Source organism: Lolium perenne, chromosome 1 (genome assembly GCF_019359855.2).
Source record: "Lolium perenne isolate Kyuss_39 chromosome 1, Kyuss_2.0, whole genome shotgun sequence".
Classification (NCBI taxonomy): Eukaryota; Viridiplantae; Streptophyta; class Magnoliopsida; order Poales; family Poaceae; genus Lolium; species Lolium perenne.
Window position 1 is genome coordinate 43,378,150 of NC_067244.2, and position 16,366 is coordinate 43,394,515.

Genomic DNA, 16,366 nt, shown 5'->3' on the forward strand with positions numbered 1-16,366 from the left:
CCCTGGAGAAAAATGGAGGTAGTGGGTTATAATTCAGGGCTAGTTCTTTTGCCAACTTAAAAAATAAGCTGCCCCTTCCCAGCTTCTCCTATAATCCATCAGATTAAGTACTTGAAGCTTCTAAATTAGGCATGGGATAACTATTTCAGAAGCTCCAAGTAATAAGTCGGGTGGCTGATGGGAGAAGCTAGAAATGGGGCAGCTTATCTTTTAAGCTGGCAAAAGAATTGAGCCATAAGAGCTATCACTTTTGGCTGGATTTTGTTGTCTAAATCCGGGTTAACTCCATGAACTTCAGATGTAAAGGTATTAGTGAAGTAATAAATTATAACAGGTTGAAGAGGATTAGTATCCCCAATCCAATTATCATCATGTTAACCCTCTTGATTATATTCTTTTCCTCCTTGCCGAAGTGATTCGGTGAAAAAAAGTGTAAGGGTACATTGCCCCTATTTGTGGTTTTGGTAATTAATTACAACCCCTATGGACTAATGTTTTCATTGATTTTATATGAAGGAATATTCCATAGGTACTACTTGTAGTCCATGTGTTGGATTCAAGTATGGATGTCATGATGATAAAAGATATACCTTGAGTATCGACATCAAGATCATCGATTTAAAGTCATATATGTGATATGATCAAGAAGAAGAAATTAAGATGGAGTTCTTATGTGGAACTCAACATTAGACATGCTCTAGCTTATGTGTTCAGTAATGAATGATCAAGATCTTGAGTGCTTGAGTCCAAGCCTCAAGATATGGCTCTAACGTGTCATGATAGGATCACGAGAGCTATGGTTGACTAAGATTTAGAGCATGCAAATAAATTAAGAGTTATTTATACACCTCAAGATAGTATGATAGAGCATGAGAAGATACAAGGTTGACCAATACAAAGAATGAAGAATAGATTCAAGTTTGGTCAACACATGAAGCATGAGGAATGTGCCATGTGAAGTCATGTGGTATGTTAATTGGTAAGCCTTGTCAATTCTGATTTTAACCCATCATATATGTGCTCTTGTGTTGTCTATGTGGGTTAGGTATCTTTCCATGGGCATGCATCAAAAGTGAGAGCTCATATAGCCCATGAGAGGATGGCATCAAGTGGTGATCGTCATCAAGGTTGAGTTGGGCAAGTTCAAGTTGAGCATCTCAAGAGGATCATATGCTTGAATATTTTCGTCCATTTGGTGATAATGGACATGTGAAGATGTGCATCAATGGAGCTTTCCCATCATGGTGTATGGGGAGCATTTGTGAGTCTTCACGATGCAACAATGATCAAGTGAGGCATTCCGGCTTGAGTGGAGCTTGAAGAGTTATCATCAAGATCAAGCGGGATGCGCCAGGCAAATGTATGTCCTTGCTAGGTTTTCCTTTTACCGGTCTCAAGGTGGTTGTTGGGAGACTGGGTTATAGGATAGATAGCCGCACTATCAAGAGGGGCTTTCGGTTGGGTAACTTGATCACACCGTCTTAGAGAGCTCAATCCTTTGCATACTTTACATATCCCTATAGCTTGTTGGTGCTTCTCCATGTGAGGTTCTTGAGCTTGTTGCTAGCTTTATAACAAGCCCAAGTTCATCGAAAACGGAATCCATATGCATCCTCTATTGCGTTTTCGAGTTTGAAAGTTTTACCGGTATCTCTTTTATAGATAGGTCAAAACATTCATCTTTTGGTTTTTACTCCGTGGGTGGACAATGATTTTTCTATGCATAAAGTTGTAGGGCTTGTTGTTCTGATTCCAACAAGCCAAAGATCATCGAAATCGGAGTCCGGACGCAAAAGTTATGATAGTTTATGTAAAACATGTTTTCATGTTTGGCCCGGTGGCGCCGGCTGTCTCACCGGCTTGCCCGGCACAATCCGGCTCTCACACCGGTGCCAACCGGACGTATTCCAGGGGGCTCTCAGGGCGGCCCGGTCCCTGGCCCGATTTTGGCCCGGTTTGCCAGGTTACACGAAAAACTTCCAGATCTGCCCCAAACGATCATATTTCGTTTGGCTATAAAAGGGGCTTCTTCCCCAACAATTTTCAAGGGTTCTTGAGCACGTTTTTGACCACCATTGTTGAACCTCTCGAGCTTTCTTCCTCTCCCTTCCCTCCTATGATATTTGCATATTCTTGGGGGATCTAAAAGAGGAGATCTAGATCTACAAATTCCACCAATCCATTTCTCCTCTAAGTGAGGGGAACTCTTGGGATCTAGATCTTGGAGTCATTTGTTGATTTCCTCCTTGATTCTTCCTCTCTAATCTCATCATATCATTTGTTACTTTGGTGGGATTTGAGTGTGAAGGATTTAAACACCTCTAGTGTTCTTGCTTTGCATCATTGCATAGTGTTGAGCTCTACACCACGATTAGTTCGAGTGAGAGACCGTAAGCTTGTTACTCTTGGAGGGTGACCTCCTAGTTGGCTTGGTTGGTGTCCCGGTGACCTCTTCGTGGAAGATTGTGAAGGGGCCCAGGCTTCTCCTTCGCGGAGCTTGTGAAGTGGTTGTGGAGATTGCCATCTCCGGAGTGGAGGAAAAACTAGCCATAAGGAAAGGGCTATTCCTTCGTGGGATAGGCTCGGAGAATAGGGTGAGCCTTCATGGCGTTGGGGAATCCTTCGTGGAACCTCCACCCCTCCAAACGTGTTGTACCTTCTTGCAAAGGAAGGGAACACGGGAATACATCTTCGTCCTTGCGTGCCTCGGTTATTTCTATACCCGAGCTTACTTTCCTTGTGATAGCCATCTTGTTTGAAGTACATATATCTTGCTATCACTTGTGCTACATACATCTTGTGCCTATCTTGCTTTGCTCTAGTTGTTGTTGTTGCACTTATGTGAGCCTAGCATATTTAGGATTTGTGCTTGTAAAATAAACGTTAGTTTAATTCCGCATTCTTACAAGCCAAATACGTAAGAGTTTTAAAATGCCTATTCACCCCCTCTAGGCGACATCTCGTCCTTTCAAAAAGGTGTTTTGGTATCCTTGTTGTAACCAATTCGCTCTCGACCTTTGCATCTAGTGAACTTCGTCTTGTTCAAGTAGGAGCTCCATCAAGGCCACCTGGTCCCTTACGATTGTTCTGTTTTCCTATGTTAATGGGCTGTCCATAGCCCGCTCCACCTTTTTCTGCATCGATCATATGCGGTGTTTTGGCTTCTTCAAGATATCACTATCCCACCAAACACCTCTTAGCCTGATTGAGCCCATGCTTACTCTACCACTTCATGAAAAGAATCCCCTCTGAACGAGTTGGCTTCAAAAATTTGCAGGCTAGTCTGATTCACCACAATGACCGTATCATAAGACAAAGGGAATAGGGCTCAACGTTGAGGTTCAAATGACAAGGTTAATTATTGGAAAGCAAAGGGGGTTCATGGGTTTCCAGATCCAGTTGTTGGTCATTGATCAAATAATTGTCTCAATCATGTCTGCACACTCCCGAACTAGTAGGAATTTAGGAATCAGCAATGTCGACGAGGGCCTGGTTAAATTCGTGAATAATGTAGTCCTACACTGACCATGTTTGTCAGAACAATGAATCACATGCTTAAGCTAGAAAAGCGTAGATCTACCACAACCGGTACACAAGCTCACAAAACAATCGGTCATACCACAAACAATACACATGATCAAGTTATAAATGATCTATAATACTGTGAAGCTAAATAACACATGCTCATGCTTAACATAGAACTGTATCGTACTACAAGAAGCCATATACGTTCACAAGACCACAACCTACCGTACTACAAGCACAAACTTCCACTAGACATGCACAACCTAGCATACTACAAGTCAATCTAGTAAGATCTATGCCACATGGTCACATATATACCGTACCAAGATTGAGAGTTTGGTTACATATACAGTTACATCCACTAGATGAGGTGGAGGACGCAAAGGACAACTCGGGAACATAGATGTAAAAGAGTTGATGTCACTGATGACCTGAGATGAGGGCTCTGCTGACCTGCTCACCAACCAAAGAAGAGAGCTCGATGGAGAGAAATTGTGGTGTAAGTTTGGGAGGTGAGACTAGAGGGTGTAAATAGGGGTGATGGAAGGTGACAGGGTCGGCAGAAGGTGACACAATTTCTTATGCCCCCTTTCCTGCTACAGTGCGCGAGGTCCTATCATCTCCATGGTCACAAGAGCTCGTGCAGCCGCACCTCTCCTTTTGCAACTGGTAGCCAATGAGCACGCCACGGAAACGACCGTTTCAAACGTCCCCAGCGGGCCTGACTTGGAGGTGCTTTGTGGTCCGGGCCATGCTTGCCCATGAAAAAGTGTACTCATTCAACCAACAAAAATTTGCAGCCGAAGAGCCTCCATGCAACCTCCCAATCTCACCCTTAGGTTAGTGTGGTGTTTAGAGGGTGGCTAGATGCATATATTTCTTAAATTTTAGTGGTAAGCTTGCTATAGCATATGTGCGTATAAATGCGTGTAAAATTTTCACACACAATCTTTCTCGATTATTAGTGTACTAGCTACACAAAATATTTTGAGTGATTAATGCATTCGATACGATACACGCGCCTAAATAGTTTAAATTCTTTTGAATTTTTTTGGTATATTTTATTCCGCGCCTCATTTTCTAACCATATTAGGAGTAGATATAATAATAAATAAATAAATTTCTCGCCTCAAATATCCCTTTTCTTTCCCTATCTATCCCTTTGTACAAGTAATTCCCATCATGCCCCTCCCACCGTCTCCCAGCCGGCCCGAGATCCCCAAATCCACCCAACCTCCCAAACCCAAACTGCGCAATCCCAAACCCAAACAGACACCCAAATCTAGGGTTTCGCTTCCCCTCCGCAGGATGGCCGATCCCGCCGCCCCCGGCTCCGGCTCCGGCGCCGTCGTGCCCATGGGCGGAAACACCGAGGATTGGACCCCCAGTTTCGGCGACATGGTCTGGGGCAAGGTGAAGTCGCATCCGTGGTGGCCCGGTCACGTCTACAGCATCACCCTCTCCGACGACCCGGAGGTGCACCGCGGCCACCGCCACGGCCTCGTCCTCGTCGCCTTCTTCGGCGACGGCAGCTACGGGTGGTTCGAGCCGCACGAGCTCGTCCGCTTCGAGGACCACTTCGTCGAGAAGACGTCGCAGGGCGGCAGCCGCACCTTCCCCGCCGCCGTCGCCGAGTCCCTCGACGAGATCGCGCGCCGCAGCGCGCTCGCGCTCCTCTGCCCCTGCCGCGGACCCGACACCTTCCGCCCCCACAAGGAGGACGCCGGGATCCTCCTCGTGAACGTGCCCGGGTTCGACTCCAACGCCGAGTACCTCCCAGACCAGGTGACGGCCGCGCGGGACAAGTTCGTCCCGCAGACGATGCTGGATTTCCTGCAGAGCGCCGCCGTGGGGCAGCGGGATGCTGCCGAGACTGCCGCGCGGACTTTGCCAGGGATTGAGATGGCCGCGATGCTCATGGCGTACCGCCGGACCAGATTCGAGAAGTACGACCTCACCTATGCCGAATCATTTGGGGTGGAGCCAAAGAAGGCGCTTGAAGGAGAGATTAAAGCCGAGGCTGAACGGTCTCAACGAGGTATCGACATTCATATGCCCAAATCTAGCAGTATTACTATTCAGTTCCCTGTTATTGTTTTTGCCGTGTACTTGAACTTGATGGTTAACCGATGCTACTGTTGGTGCTGGTATAGATTACATAATACCGAATCTTTTGATGTGAATAATGAAGTGGATTTTGTTGGTTCAAATAGTGTTTGTTTCTCTTTTTGTTGAACTGCTTGCGGCATAATTTTTGAAACTTGTTTCGATGTGAGTAGCACCGAGCAACATCTTTTACATAAATATTGTGTGGAACTTTGTGAAGCTATACTAGTAATAAATGAAAAAAAATATTGTCTCACAAAAACAAAATCCAAATCAAGTTAATCCTGATAGATATCTATATCCTGTGATACATGTGTACCTCTTCCACAAACATATGTATGCATAGGACATGACTGTTGACTGTCCAGTTTTCTTTCTTTCTCAACTAGTTATTTTCTGAACACAAATTGTTTAGTTTTCCATGATGCTGGATGCCTGAAACTTAAACTAAAGCAGTTGATGCATTGGATTCTTAAAATTTTCTCGTGCATTCATATGTCCTTGATTTGGGCATTTGCTACGCATTGTAGCTTGTTTTTTTTTATGCTGATTGCATCCTTTGCATTATGCATTGCATTCGCTATGTGTTCACATTTCGTGTTTGCTCTTACCTTCATAATCTGGCATACTGCGGTAGAATCATTGAGTTTCAGCAACTTGATTTTTATGTTGTCTGTGAATAGTATTAGGTTCATGCTTCGTAAATGAACAGCTAAAAGCATTAGAAACATTGATTCTGAAAGGAAGTATCTTAACGTGATGTGCCTGATAAAACCATGTTGGTAATTCGTGGATATGCACTCTGACTGCATAATATGTTCTATTCTGGATGCACCATTTCCTGTTCATCATTGAAGCAGGCATTGAGGTAAGGTGGTTGATTTCACCTGTACATCTTGAAGGAAGGAATCAAGTTAAGCTAGTTAAGCTCTGCGCTGACCAGTTGAGGTGCCTATTAGTTATTATATTCATAAACATGTATATATCCACGAAGGTAAACAGTTCAAGGATGTTTTCTGATATTTTAGACGCATGTTACTGTATTAGTTTCATTGTAGGATTTTAATTATGATTTCTCTTAATTTATAGTGGAATTAATCAAGATGCACGCCACAAGAGAACTCCTAATATTATCTCGTCGATCCCAAAACAATTTGAGAATACAGTTTTCTTAACCGTTCTCGAGTTTTTGTCTTTCGGAGAGTGTCAAGAAAAGCAAAGTTGCGTGTGACATATGCTTTGGGTTCTAGGAACCTTCAAGCACGGGAAAGCTCACACTAAGATGTTGGCCTGACCATCAGAAACTCTGGTCACTCGATGTGACCCATGAGTTGTGCTCTTCTTACCTTGATCTCCCACCATTTGACCAAACTTTGTTAGTTTAGTTGTTCAATGCTAAAACCTTGAACTGCTGCAAAAGGATACACCCATAGAAGGAACAATTGACCGTCTCGCTACAGACCTCTGACCGAAATTCATCCTTGGCCAATATGATCTATTCGACTGCTGCGTGCGTTCTTGAATGAGAACGGGTGATGCGATGTCATTAGGTGGGGTGATTGGTTGCAATCTACTCTTGAGAAATATTGGGCGTTCTGATCTAGAGTTATATACTCAGCCATCCCAAATTCTCGTCCATTTACTAGGTTGCCAAGTCACGTGACTGGAGCCACTTCCAGTAGCTCTCAGTTCCAGCTTGATGCTTTTGGAATCAGTTCCAGAGCTGTTTTAGCTTCTGGTATGTTGCGATGAGAAACTTTGTTATGGAACATTGGTTCATCTGAATCTGAATTATTGAAGCCGGCAGGGAGGAGTGGTTTGATCGGATTGTTCTTCATAACTCAGCTAGTGGCTTATCCTGTCTTCCCCACCATAGTTGAGACTTGAGAGTGAATCAAACGCCATTTCTATCCGCCACAGAAGGTCGTTGGGAAGCTCTCAAGTGGTTCACTTCTCTGGAGACGATCCTGCCCAAGGAAAATCAGATAACTTGACGGACCAGCTCTCTCAATTGGTTTGCATCCCTGCACAAGGCTGTGAGACGACCCTCACCATGGAAATAAGATCTCTCATTTGGTTCCCATCCCTGCACAAGGCTGTGAGACGACCCTCACCAATCTTCTAGATACGAATGTATCTATCTATAATTAAAATATGTCTATATACCTTCTTATCTAGACAAAGTTAAGCAGTTTTTTTGAAGGACGGAGGGAGTAGCAAGATAACCTCACTGACACCAGCTGTGTGGGAACTAAGCTGCCGTGAACTGAATGCCCATTTTGCTCCTTGAAAGATCCAGCTGTTAACTTAGCCCTCACACGATAGCCTTCACTACTGAAATTCCACCCCGCTAGATAGTGGATAGAAGCATATGTCCAGTCAGGCGATCTAGAATCTCATGGTTTCTTTGGAATTTATGGTACTGTCCCAGCGACCAATAGCCAGGCACACCACACGAGAGCAACACTGATATTTGATTTTGTAACAAATATTTTGAAATTTATATTATTATAAATAAAAACATATTTTTGAAACTATTTTCAACAAGAGCTTATTAGTACCGTAACACCAATATTGTGCAGACAGCATCTAAGCAGGCTAAGAAAATGCTAAACTAACACATACAGTACTACCTTTGATCTTGCAATCGCACGTGCGGCTCATCTTTCTAAAGGTGAGGCTAGGAGTGGCTCCTTTTTTGCATTATCTCCAATAGGAAAAAAAATTGGTACTTCGGTTTCAGAGGAAAAGAACTAATACTACAGTTCTCTTTGTGGATTCCTTCGGAAACTGAACTGCACCATCTACGTTTTTTTTTTCTACACGTTCTTATATATTGGAATGAACACTCCTTTTATTATAATAGAATAATAGAGTATATACCAAATAAAAAATTATAATCCCTTGTGTGTTTTTTCTACACGTTCTTACACATCGATTTAGATAGTGTTTTTTGAAAAAAAAAATCATTTTGGTGAAAATCTGACATTTCTATCAATCACTCATGTGTTTTTCTTGTGAGGCTAGGTCTTATGAGGGGTATGGTCATGATAGGGAAAATGGAGTGATTAAGCCTTAGTTGAATGCGTCACTTAGTAAGTCGATGGATGTGTTGGCTATAGCAGCGATGAGTAGGGTTTGTTCGGAGGGGGAGATGGTGTCGAATGAGAAACTATGGGTCTAGATGGTGCGACGAGGGAAAGATCGGAGAACGCGGGTCAAAGGAAACACCGTCAAGGCTATGGATGTAGATATGAGAGAAAGGGAGAGGGGGAGAAGTCGGCATTGTCGGTGTGTTCCCTGACGCAACGACGAAGCGTCAATGAGTAGGGGTGAGTCTGGGAATAGAGGGTGAAGATGGTCTTGTCATTAGACATTGTCGAGGTAACGACGGAGTGTGAACAAATGGAGGTGGTTAGGGTTTGGGGTGAGGCGAACAAATGGAGGTGGTTAGGGTTCGGGGTGAGGCATGGAGATTGGGAATTGGAGAGGAGGTGAGGATGGTCTGGTCGAGGATGCAACGGCTGAAGTGTCTAGGAGGGGGTTAGGGTTTAGGTTTGGAACTTATACGATATCACATTTACATCCAATGGCCACAAATGTGTCCTCCACACCCCTAGATTTTTTCAGTTTAGGTATAGTTCTAACTAAAAAATAGTACTACTAGCATCTTTGCATCGAAGAGGAAAGATGGGGCACCCGGGAAATCATCGCTACATTCTCGTCTAAAAAGTAACCGAAGCGTGACATGCAATAGAGGCAGTTGCTTTGCTACCAGCCACTCGGCAACCAAGTTCCTTCTATGTGGCTTGGCCCCACAACCCTTGGCCTCTGCGCTTCTGCTGCACGAGCCACCACGTCTTGTCCAGCCTTTGACCGACTAACTTAAGCTGGCCCTCATTTTAGTTTTCATGGTAACTTGACAACATTTGTCACCATCACACGTCCTAACCTGTCAAAAACTTTTACATTTTGCAGGGTCGACCGTATGGTACAGTAAAATATATAAATCGTAAATAATTCCCTAAAATGGAAAATAAATTTGTAATTAATTCACCTTTGGTAAGGCAGGGTACGTGACAAGCAAGTTCTATTTAGAACAAATCAGCAAGCCTTGTTTCGTATTGAAATGCTCGAAACTTTCGCATGAATTCAAAACTGTTTTGTGTGAATGAATTTTTTGTATAGTACTAAGCATCTTTTCTCTTGTTTTCTTTTGTTCTGTGATGCATTTATTAGGAATATGAATATGAATATAAATACGTGTCGCGTTGCATTGACATTTAAACTGGCGTTACGTTTTATTTCCCCATGTCTGTGGTGCGGAGCTGTGTGCTAACGTCTGCCGGTGTTGACATGTCTTGCAGCTCGGCCGCTCAAGGGCCGGCAGAGGGTGCCGGAGAAGGAGAACGCCCCGGCAGCCAAGGGCCGGAGGGGCGCCGCCGGCGCGGCGGCGAGGCTCATGGAGAAGATCGTGCCCGGCGCGCCGGCCATCAAGCTCAAGGCCAGCAAGAAGGACCAGTACCTGCTCAAGCGCCGGGACGACGCCCGCGCTCCGGCGCTGCCGCCGGCCGTGCTCCCGGACGCGACCCCTATTCCGGACGACGGGGGGCCGCCGCCTGGCTTCCCCTCGGCGGAGCCGCAGACGCCGCCGTTGCCCAGCAGTGCCGGAGGCGGCGACGATGAGGAGTTCATGCTGCAGAGGCGTACTCTCCCGCCCGCCGGCCAGGCGAGCGACGCAGGCGCAACCGCGGACGACGCCGCAGCCGCCCCCAAGAAGGCAGCGAAGCCCAAGAAGGCCCGCAAGCGCGAGAGGGAGGTGGCGGCGGAAGCCACCGCCGACGAGTCCGCCGCCGCCGGCGAGCCAAAGACGAAGAAGAAAAAGAAGAAGCTCGCTGAGCTCAACAGCGGCGCGCCCTCTGCCGACCACTCCGGCGGCGGCGCAAAGGCAGCCGCTTTCTCGCCCCCCAAGGTCGACCTCGATGGCCTGGATCTGAAACAGGTAATATCGGACCTTGAGAACCTCCCGCTGCTTCCCTCCTACGGCGCCGGCAGATCCATCTCTGACGGATCTCACTCCTTCCTCCTCGCCTTCCGCTCGAAACACTACAAGAAGAGCTATGAGAACGATCCTAGCGAGGAGTCCAAGAAGAGTCTGGATACTAAACCCAATGCCGCCGTTGCTGCCGCTGTTGACGGCCAGCCGCCCAAGCCGGTCAAAAAGAAGCCGGTCATGAGGCCCATTGACCCCAGCATTGCCGGCGTGAAGCGCGGGCCCTCTGACCGGCAGGAGGAGATGGCCACCAAGAAGAAAATAAAGCTCGAGAAGATTAAGACACTGGCAGCCGAGAAGAAGGCCGGGCTGGAGCCGAAAGTCGTCACTGCCCCTGCCTCAGCTGTGGGAGGCGTTACGCCGGCGGCTCAGCAGCCACGTGCTGGCATGAAGGAGAAGGCTCAGGGATTAGTCAAGAAGAAGGTGCCAGCGGCGGCGCCGGCGAGGAGGATGGCGTCGCCCACGGCGCTGATGATGAAGTTCCCGCCCAATAGCACGCTGCCGTCGGTGGCCTCCCTCAAGGCGAGGTTCGCGCGCTTCGGGCCGCTAGACATAGACGGCATCCGGGTGTACTGGAAGTCCTACATGTGCCGGGTCATCTACAAGTACAAGTCCGACGCCGAGATGGCGCTCAAGTCAGCCAAGTCCACAGCCATGTTCGGCCAGGTGGTCCCCAACTACCACCTCCGCGGCATCGAGTCGTCGTCGGCCGGCGCTGACATGGGGCCTGAGCCGGCTCCTCCTGCGCAGCAGCGCTCTGAGTTGCGGCTCATGGAGACCACGCCGTTCAGGCCTGGGAGCTCTGGCAATGGCGCTCCTCTGACGCTGTCAAGGGCGGCGCCAGCGCGCGCAGTCGTCGGGCAGCCCAAGTCAATCCTCAAGAAGAACAACGACGATGGTGGGGCCAGCGCGCTTCGGGACTCCCCTCGGGTGAAGTTCATGCTGGACAGTGGCGACAGCAAGCTCGAGCCACCTGCAATTCCGGTGAGCGGCAATAGCCCGGACGCTGCTGCACCGGTGAGCAAGGTCGCGAGGTCGGTCGGCTTCGCACAGCCGCCTCTACAGCCACTGGCACGCCCTGCACAGCCCAACCTGCAACCGGCCATGCGTGCACAGCAACAGCAGCTGCAGCCTCCACGCGCACTGGATACCCAAGCACTTCCACCGCCACCGCCGCTCCCGTACCAGCCTCGTGCCAGTGAGCCGTTGCCGTACCAGCCTCGCCTCAGCGAGGCATCACCATACCAGCCCCGTCACACAGACGCGCCGCCATCTTTCAACAACATGCAGCTGCCGTACCAGGCTCGCCACATCGACGTGCCGCTCATGCTCTCTGGACAGACGACGCTGCCATACCCGCCTCGTGCCAGCTTTGCCCGCTCCGACGACATGCCGCCGCCGTCTCACTTTGACAACAATGCAGCCAACGCCATGCCGGCTCCCTTTGACAGGAACGCTGTGAACGCCATGCCCGTGTGGAAGAGGGGAGAGAAGGAGTTCAGTGAGGAGCTGATGAGGGTGATGCTTGGGATCGCCAAGCTGGTGGAGCCATTGATGGACAAGAACGGCAACTTCCCCTACCACCTCTTCGGCAGGTCAGCTTGAGGCCTGGCTTCAGCTCGCTGCGTTGTATCCTGACTGCTGGGCCCCAGGGGCAGTGGCAGTACAGGTAGTGCAGTAGTAATACTAGTGAAGTCACCTGTCGCGAGAAGGCAGGAAGAACAAGATGATGCCGCTCATGTCATGTAGTGTATAATTACCTCTCGTTTTTTTCTGCCTTTCGTGAGCGTAGGAACTCTCTGGATTCTAGACATCATTAGACTCTCAGTTCAGAAATGGTTAAAGACTCTGTATTGTTTGTATGTTTTTAAGTTGGATTATGTGAGTTGGTTTAATGTCGTCTAACTAATTTACTTCTCAACTTCGAATTTGGTTTGGTTGAGATTACCCCTACCCCTCCAAACGTTCACAATCCCTCCCTCCGCCTTCTCAAATATTATCCATACGGAGCATAACTCTAGGTTCCACTATCGTCAGACAACAGAACAACATCATCCTAGTACCAGCTCCTAAGAGCTAATAAAAAAACAACAAAAAAAAGAGGAACGAAAAAAGATGATCGAAGATCACCAACAGTCAAGTTCAACAAAAAACAAACCAGCTACCGCCTATAAGCACCAAGCAGGCTAAGCATATTCAATTCAACTCTATACAAGTTCCAGAGACAAACTTCTCGACCAACAACAGTAAGACAAAAAAAACAACACTAAGAAGATTCATAAGAACAACATATCATTCAAATGTCAAAAGCTTCAGTCGTAGACTAGCCCGCGCATCAGATGTCCATCTTCTACTGACCTCCTCCCTGGTTGATCACTATCGAGTTCAAGAGCTCATCAATCTACAACACTCCTCTTGAAGAAGAAGGTGACTGAAGAGAGAGCGCCATCGCCTGGAGAGCATCAACACCTGATAAGTTTTAATCAATTTAAACTCAAAACATGCTTGACTTCGTGATTTCCATAGAGCCCAACACAGAGCTGAAACTACCACCACATGAAAATTACAGTCTATTTAAAGCTCCAATTGATTTGCCCACCACACTCGACATATATTTTGCTATCGAGCAGGTAATGGATCATAAAATAAGTATAAATTCTATTTAAAGAGGAATCAATCAAAACCTTCCTGCCAAACAAGGATATGGATCCCCTGTCAACCATCTCGATGTTTTACACTTCTCTCCTCAATGAACTTGAGATCCTTAATCCTCATTCTAGATCACAGGAGCACCAAGGTATTTCATTGGCCAAACCCATCTGCCGGTTATGAATCTCAACATAATACTCCAATTTCACACTATCCTCCAAAACCATAATTATTCCACTTTTATAAAATTTGTTTTTTAAACCAGCCACATCTTCGAACAAATAAAGAATAACTTAACATTGAGAGCCATATATATGACGTCCAGGATTAAAACTACAGTATCATCAACATGTTGTAGTATACAAACCCCATTTTCAAAGATGTTTGGAACCGATCTCTTAATAAAACAAGTATTTTTTTGCCTTTCTAAACATCCCGCCTACATCACTAGCTGTGTTAAACAAGGGAGGAGATATTGCATCCCCTTGTTTGACACCCTTATGAGTAGCAAAGTTTTTTCCCCCAAAGAACTATTAATCTTGACGCACAGAGTACCACCAACTACAAACTGCTTGATCCATCCAGACCAAGCGGAGTTAAAACCACTAAGTTCTAGACATTTGAACAATATATCCCAATTTACCTTATCATAGGCTTTCTGAAATCAATCTTAAAAACCATCCCTGCTACTTTTTAATTCTGGATTCATGAAGAATTTCATGTTGGGACATTACCCCATTCATAATAATCCTACTTTTGATAATGCTTTCTGACAGGAAAGAACTGTTCTATCTATAGCAAGATCAAAACATATAGATAGAACCTTAGATAACATCTTAAAGGATATATTCAAAAGAAAACTAGGCCTAAACAAATGAATCACATCAACACCTTTCTTTTTTTGGGTTATGAGAGTAATTACTCCAAAAATCATCCTTGATAAATCTAACCTCCCAAAATGAAACTCAAACAGAAGCAACAAATCAATCTTAATGATATCCCAACAAGATTGATAAAATTCAGAAGGCAACCATCCTTGTTCTTTTAATTTGAAAAGGTGGCGAGTGAATCTCTTCTTCATCAAAAGGTCTACGCAATACCTCATTATCTAGAGCCATTTTTCTTCTTCTTCTTCCAGCCATAGATTATAGTCTAGTTGAAGAGATGAAGTAATAGAATGACCAAAAAGGGTTTTGTAAGGGTGGCATGTTCTAGAATTTCAGCTTCTCTAACAACTTCCTTATCACCTACTTGTAGTCTAAAAGTGCCTTTTTTTACCATTGGCAACTCTATGAAAGTGCTATGTATTATTATCACCATTCAGTAACCAATTTTCACTAGAACTAGTGTACCAGAAGAGTTCATCTGCCTCATAATGCATAACAACTCTTTTTGAAGGCTTGGCCTAATTTTCAATTCCTCGTGAGATAACGAATGGATTTCTTAAATAATCTCCAAATCCTGAAGTTGCAAAGGATCTCATTCTTTCTTTCTTTCTTTCTTTCTCTTCAGTTGGTTACCCCTCATATTAATCCACCAACCTTTTTAATTTTTTTTTTTCACATTTTCAGCTTCAAAATAAAACAACTTAAAGCATCTTTCCCGATAAGAGGAATTAGCCAAGTTTTTTAAACTCCATCTATAAAGTCCTCCTCTTTTTCCCACACTAGCTCATCTCTAAAAATAGTAGAAGGTTTTACATGTTCATTATTGAGGTTCAATATCAAAGGATTATGGTCTGAATGATCTCTCACCACCTTTTGCACCATCGCCAAAGGAAAAAAATTCTCCCAACTCTTTAAAACCAGAACCCTATCTAGTTTCTCTAGAGTAGGTTCTTTATGGTTATTGGACCACATGAAAGTACCTCCTGTCATAACTAACTCTCTAAGCTCATATAAATTGATCACATAATTGAACACATCATTTCGTCTATTTATTTCAAGTTCCTTATTTTCTCAGAAGCAAATCTCGAAAGATTAATGTCTCCTCCTAACATAAAAGGTAATATTTCATCAAAACCAATCTCAGCTAGTTCTGAAAGCAAAAAAAAAACTTTGTTAGCCTCTTGAGCAGCCCCCATAAACCACAACTAACACCCATTTTTATTGATATTTTTATCAAACACAAGAACTTTTAAATGGTATAACCCGAAAGCCTCCACATCAAGAACTTTCTAGAAAAATACTTGTTTGCATAATCCCCTAAAAACTGATGAAGTTTCAGGCCAACAACTGCAAAGAGGGCCCTGTGATGCATTGGCAATCTAGGTTTTCTTTTCTTCATTTGGTACGTGTTATTTCCTTCTATTTGTTTCGTGTCACATTGATTTGTCCTATCAGATTCGAGATATAAAAAGGCTTCGTGAAGGCAATATTCGACGTAATGCTTGCTACCAGTTGCGTTAGCTCACGGCGTATTTGGCGCGCTAGTTCTGAGCGAGCATCTGCCGAAGGCAACATTCTGTGTACTGGCCGCTACCTGCTGCTCTGAAACATGGCGCCTCAGGCACACAATCATCACGCCTATAATACCGATAATAGTTCCGTGACAAAATGCTACTAAAAATAGTTGCACCTTAACATATCAACATGAGTCTTGTTTCATGAAGATATCAGACATGGGAATGAAATGACAATAGTGATCTGGGAGATCATAGCAGAGAAATCGGGACACAACTAAATAAGCAAACCATAGGCCAAAGAGTAAAGGTGAGAACTCAAAATAACTCGTAACTGGACATGTAGTTCAAAGTTTATTGCATTTTTTCTATGTATTCGAAAAGCCCGGCAATACCGGTGTTACCACCTCTTGAGAGGGAACTTGTGTAATAGATGAACCATTTTTTAACGCTCCCGGAGTTTCATTCATCGTTGTACCCCTCGTATCATATTTGGATCATATCACCATCTTCTGCTGCCTACTTAGCGAGTTCACATCACAACTTTACAAGGGTCCAATCATCCTCGTGCGACTCGGCTTGATGAACATAAGGCAGGCGATGGTTACATGGAGTCCCTGTTCCCAAGAGAA

At 45.2% G+C, this 16,366-nt stretch overlaps 1 protein-coding gene across 1 annotated transcript; it reads left to right on the forward strand.

Moving 5' to 3' along the window:
- Positions 1-4,691: 4,691 nt before the first annotated feature.
- LOC127348086 (PWWP domain-containing protein 1) lies at positions 4,692-12,579 on the forward strand. Its single transcript, XM_051374189.1, has 2 exons — positions 4,692-5,563; positions 9,999-12,579. The coding sequence occupies exons 1-2, from the start codon at positions 4,708-4,710 to the stop codon at positions 12,287-12,289; spliced, it is 3,147 nt and encodes a 1,048-aa protein (XP_051230149.1). The 5' UTR covers positions 4,692-4,707; the 3' UTR covers positions 12,290-12,579.
- The last annotated feature ends 3,787 nt before the right edge of the window (positions 12,580-16,366 follow it).

Excerpts from the sequence above, each read along its gene's own strand:
- LOC127348086 (XM_051374189.1), top strand. The coding sequence starts at position 4,708 with ATGCCCCTCCCACCGTCTCCCAGCCGGCCCGAGATCCCCAAATCCACC. Across the intron at positions 5,564-9,998 it reads GGCTGAACGGTCTCAACGAG|CTCGGCCGCTCAAGGGCCGG; the intron begins GTATCGACATTC and ends CATGTCTTGCAG.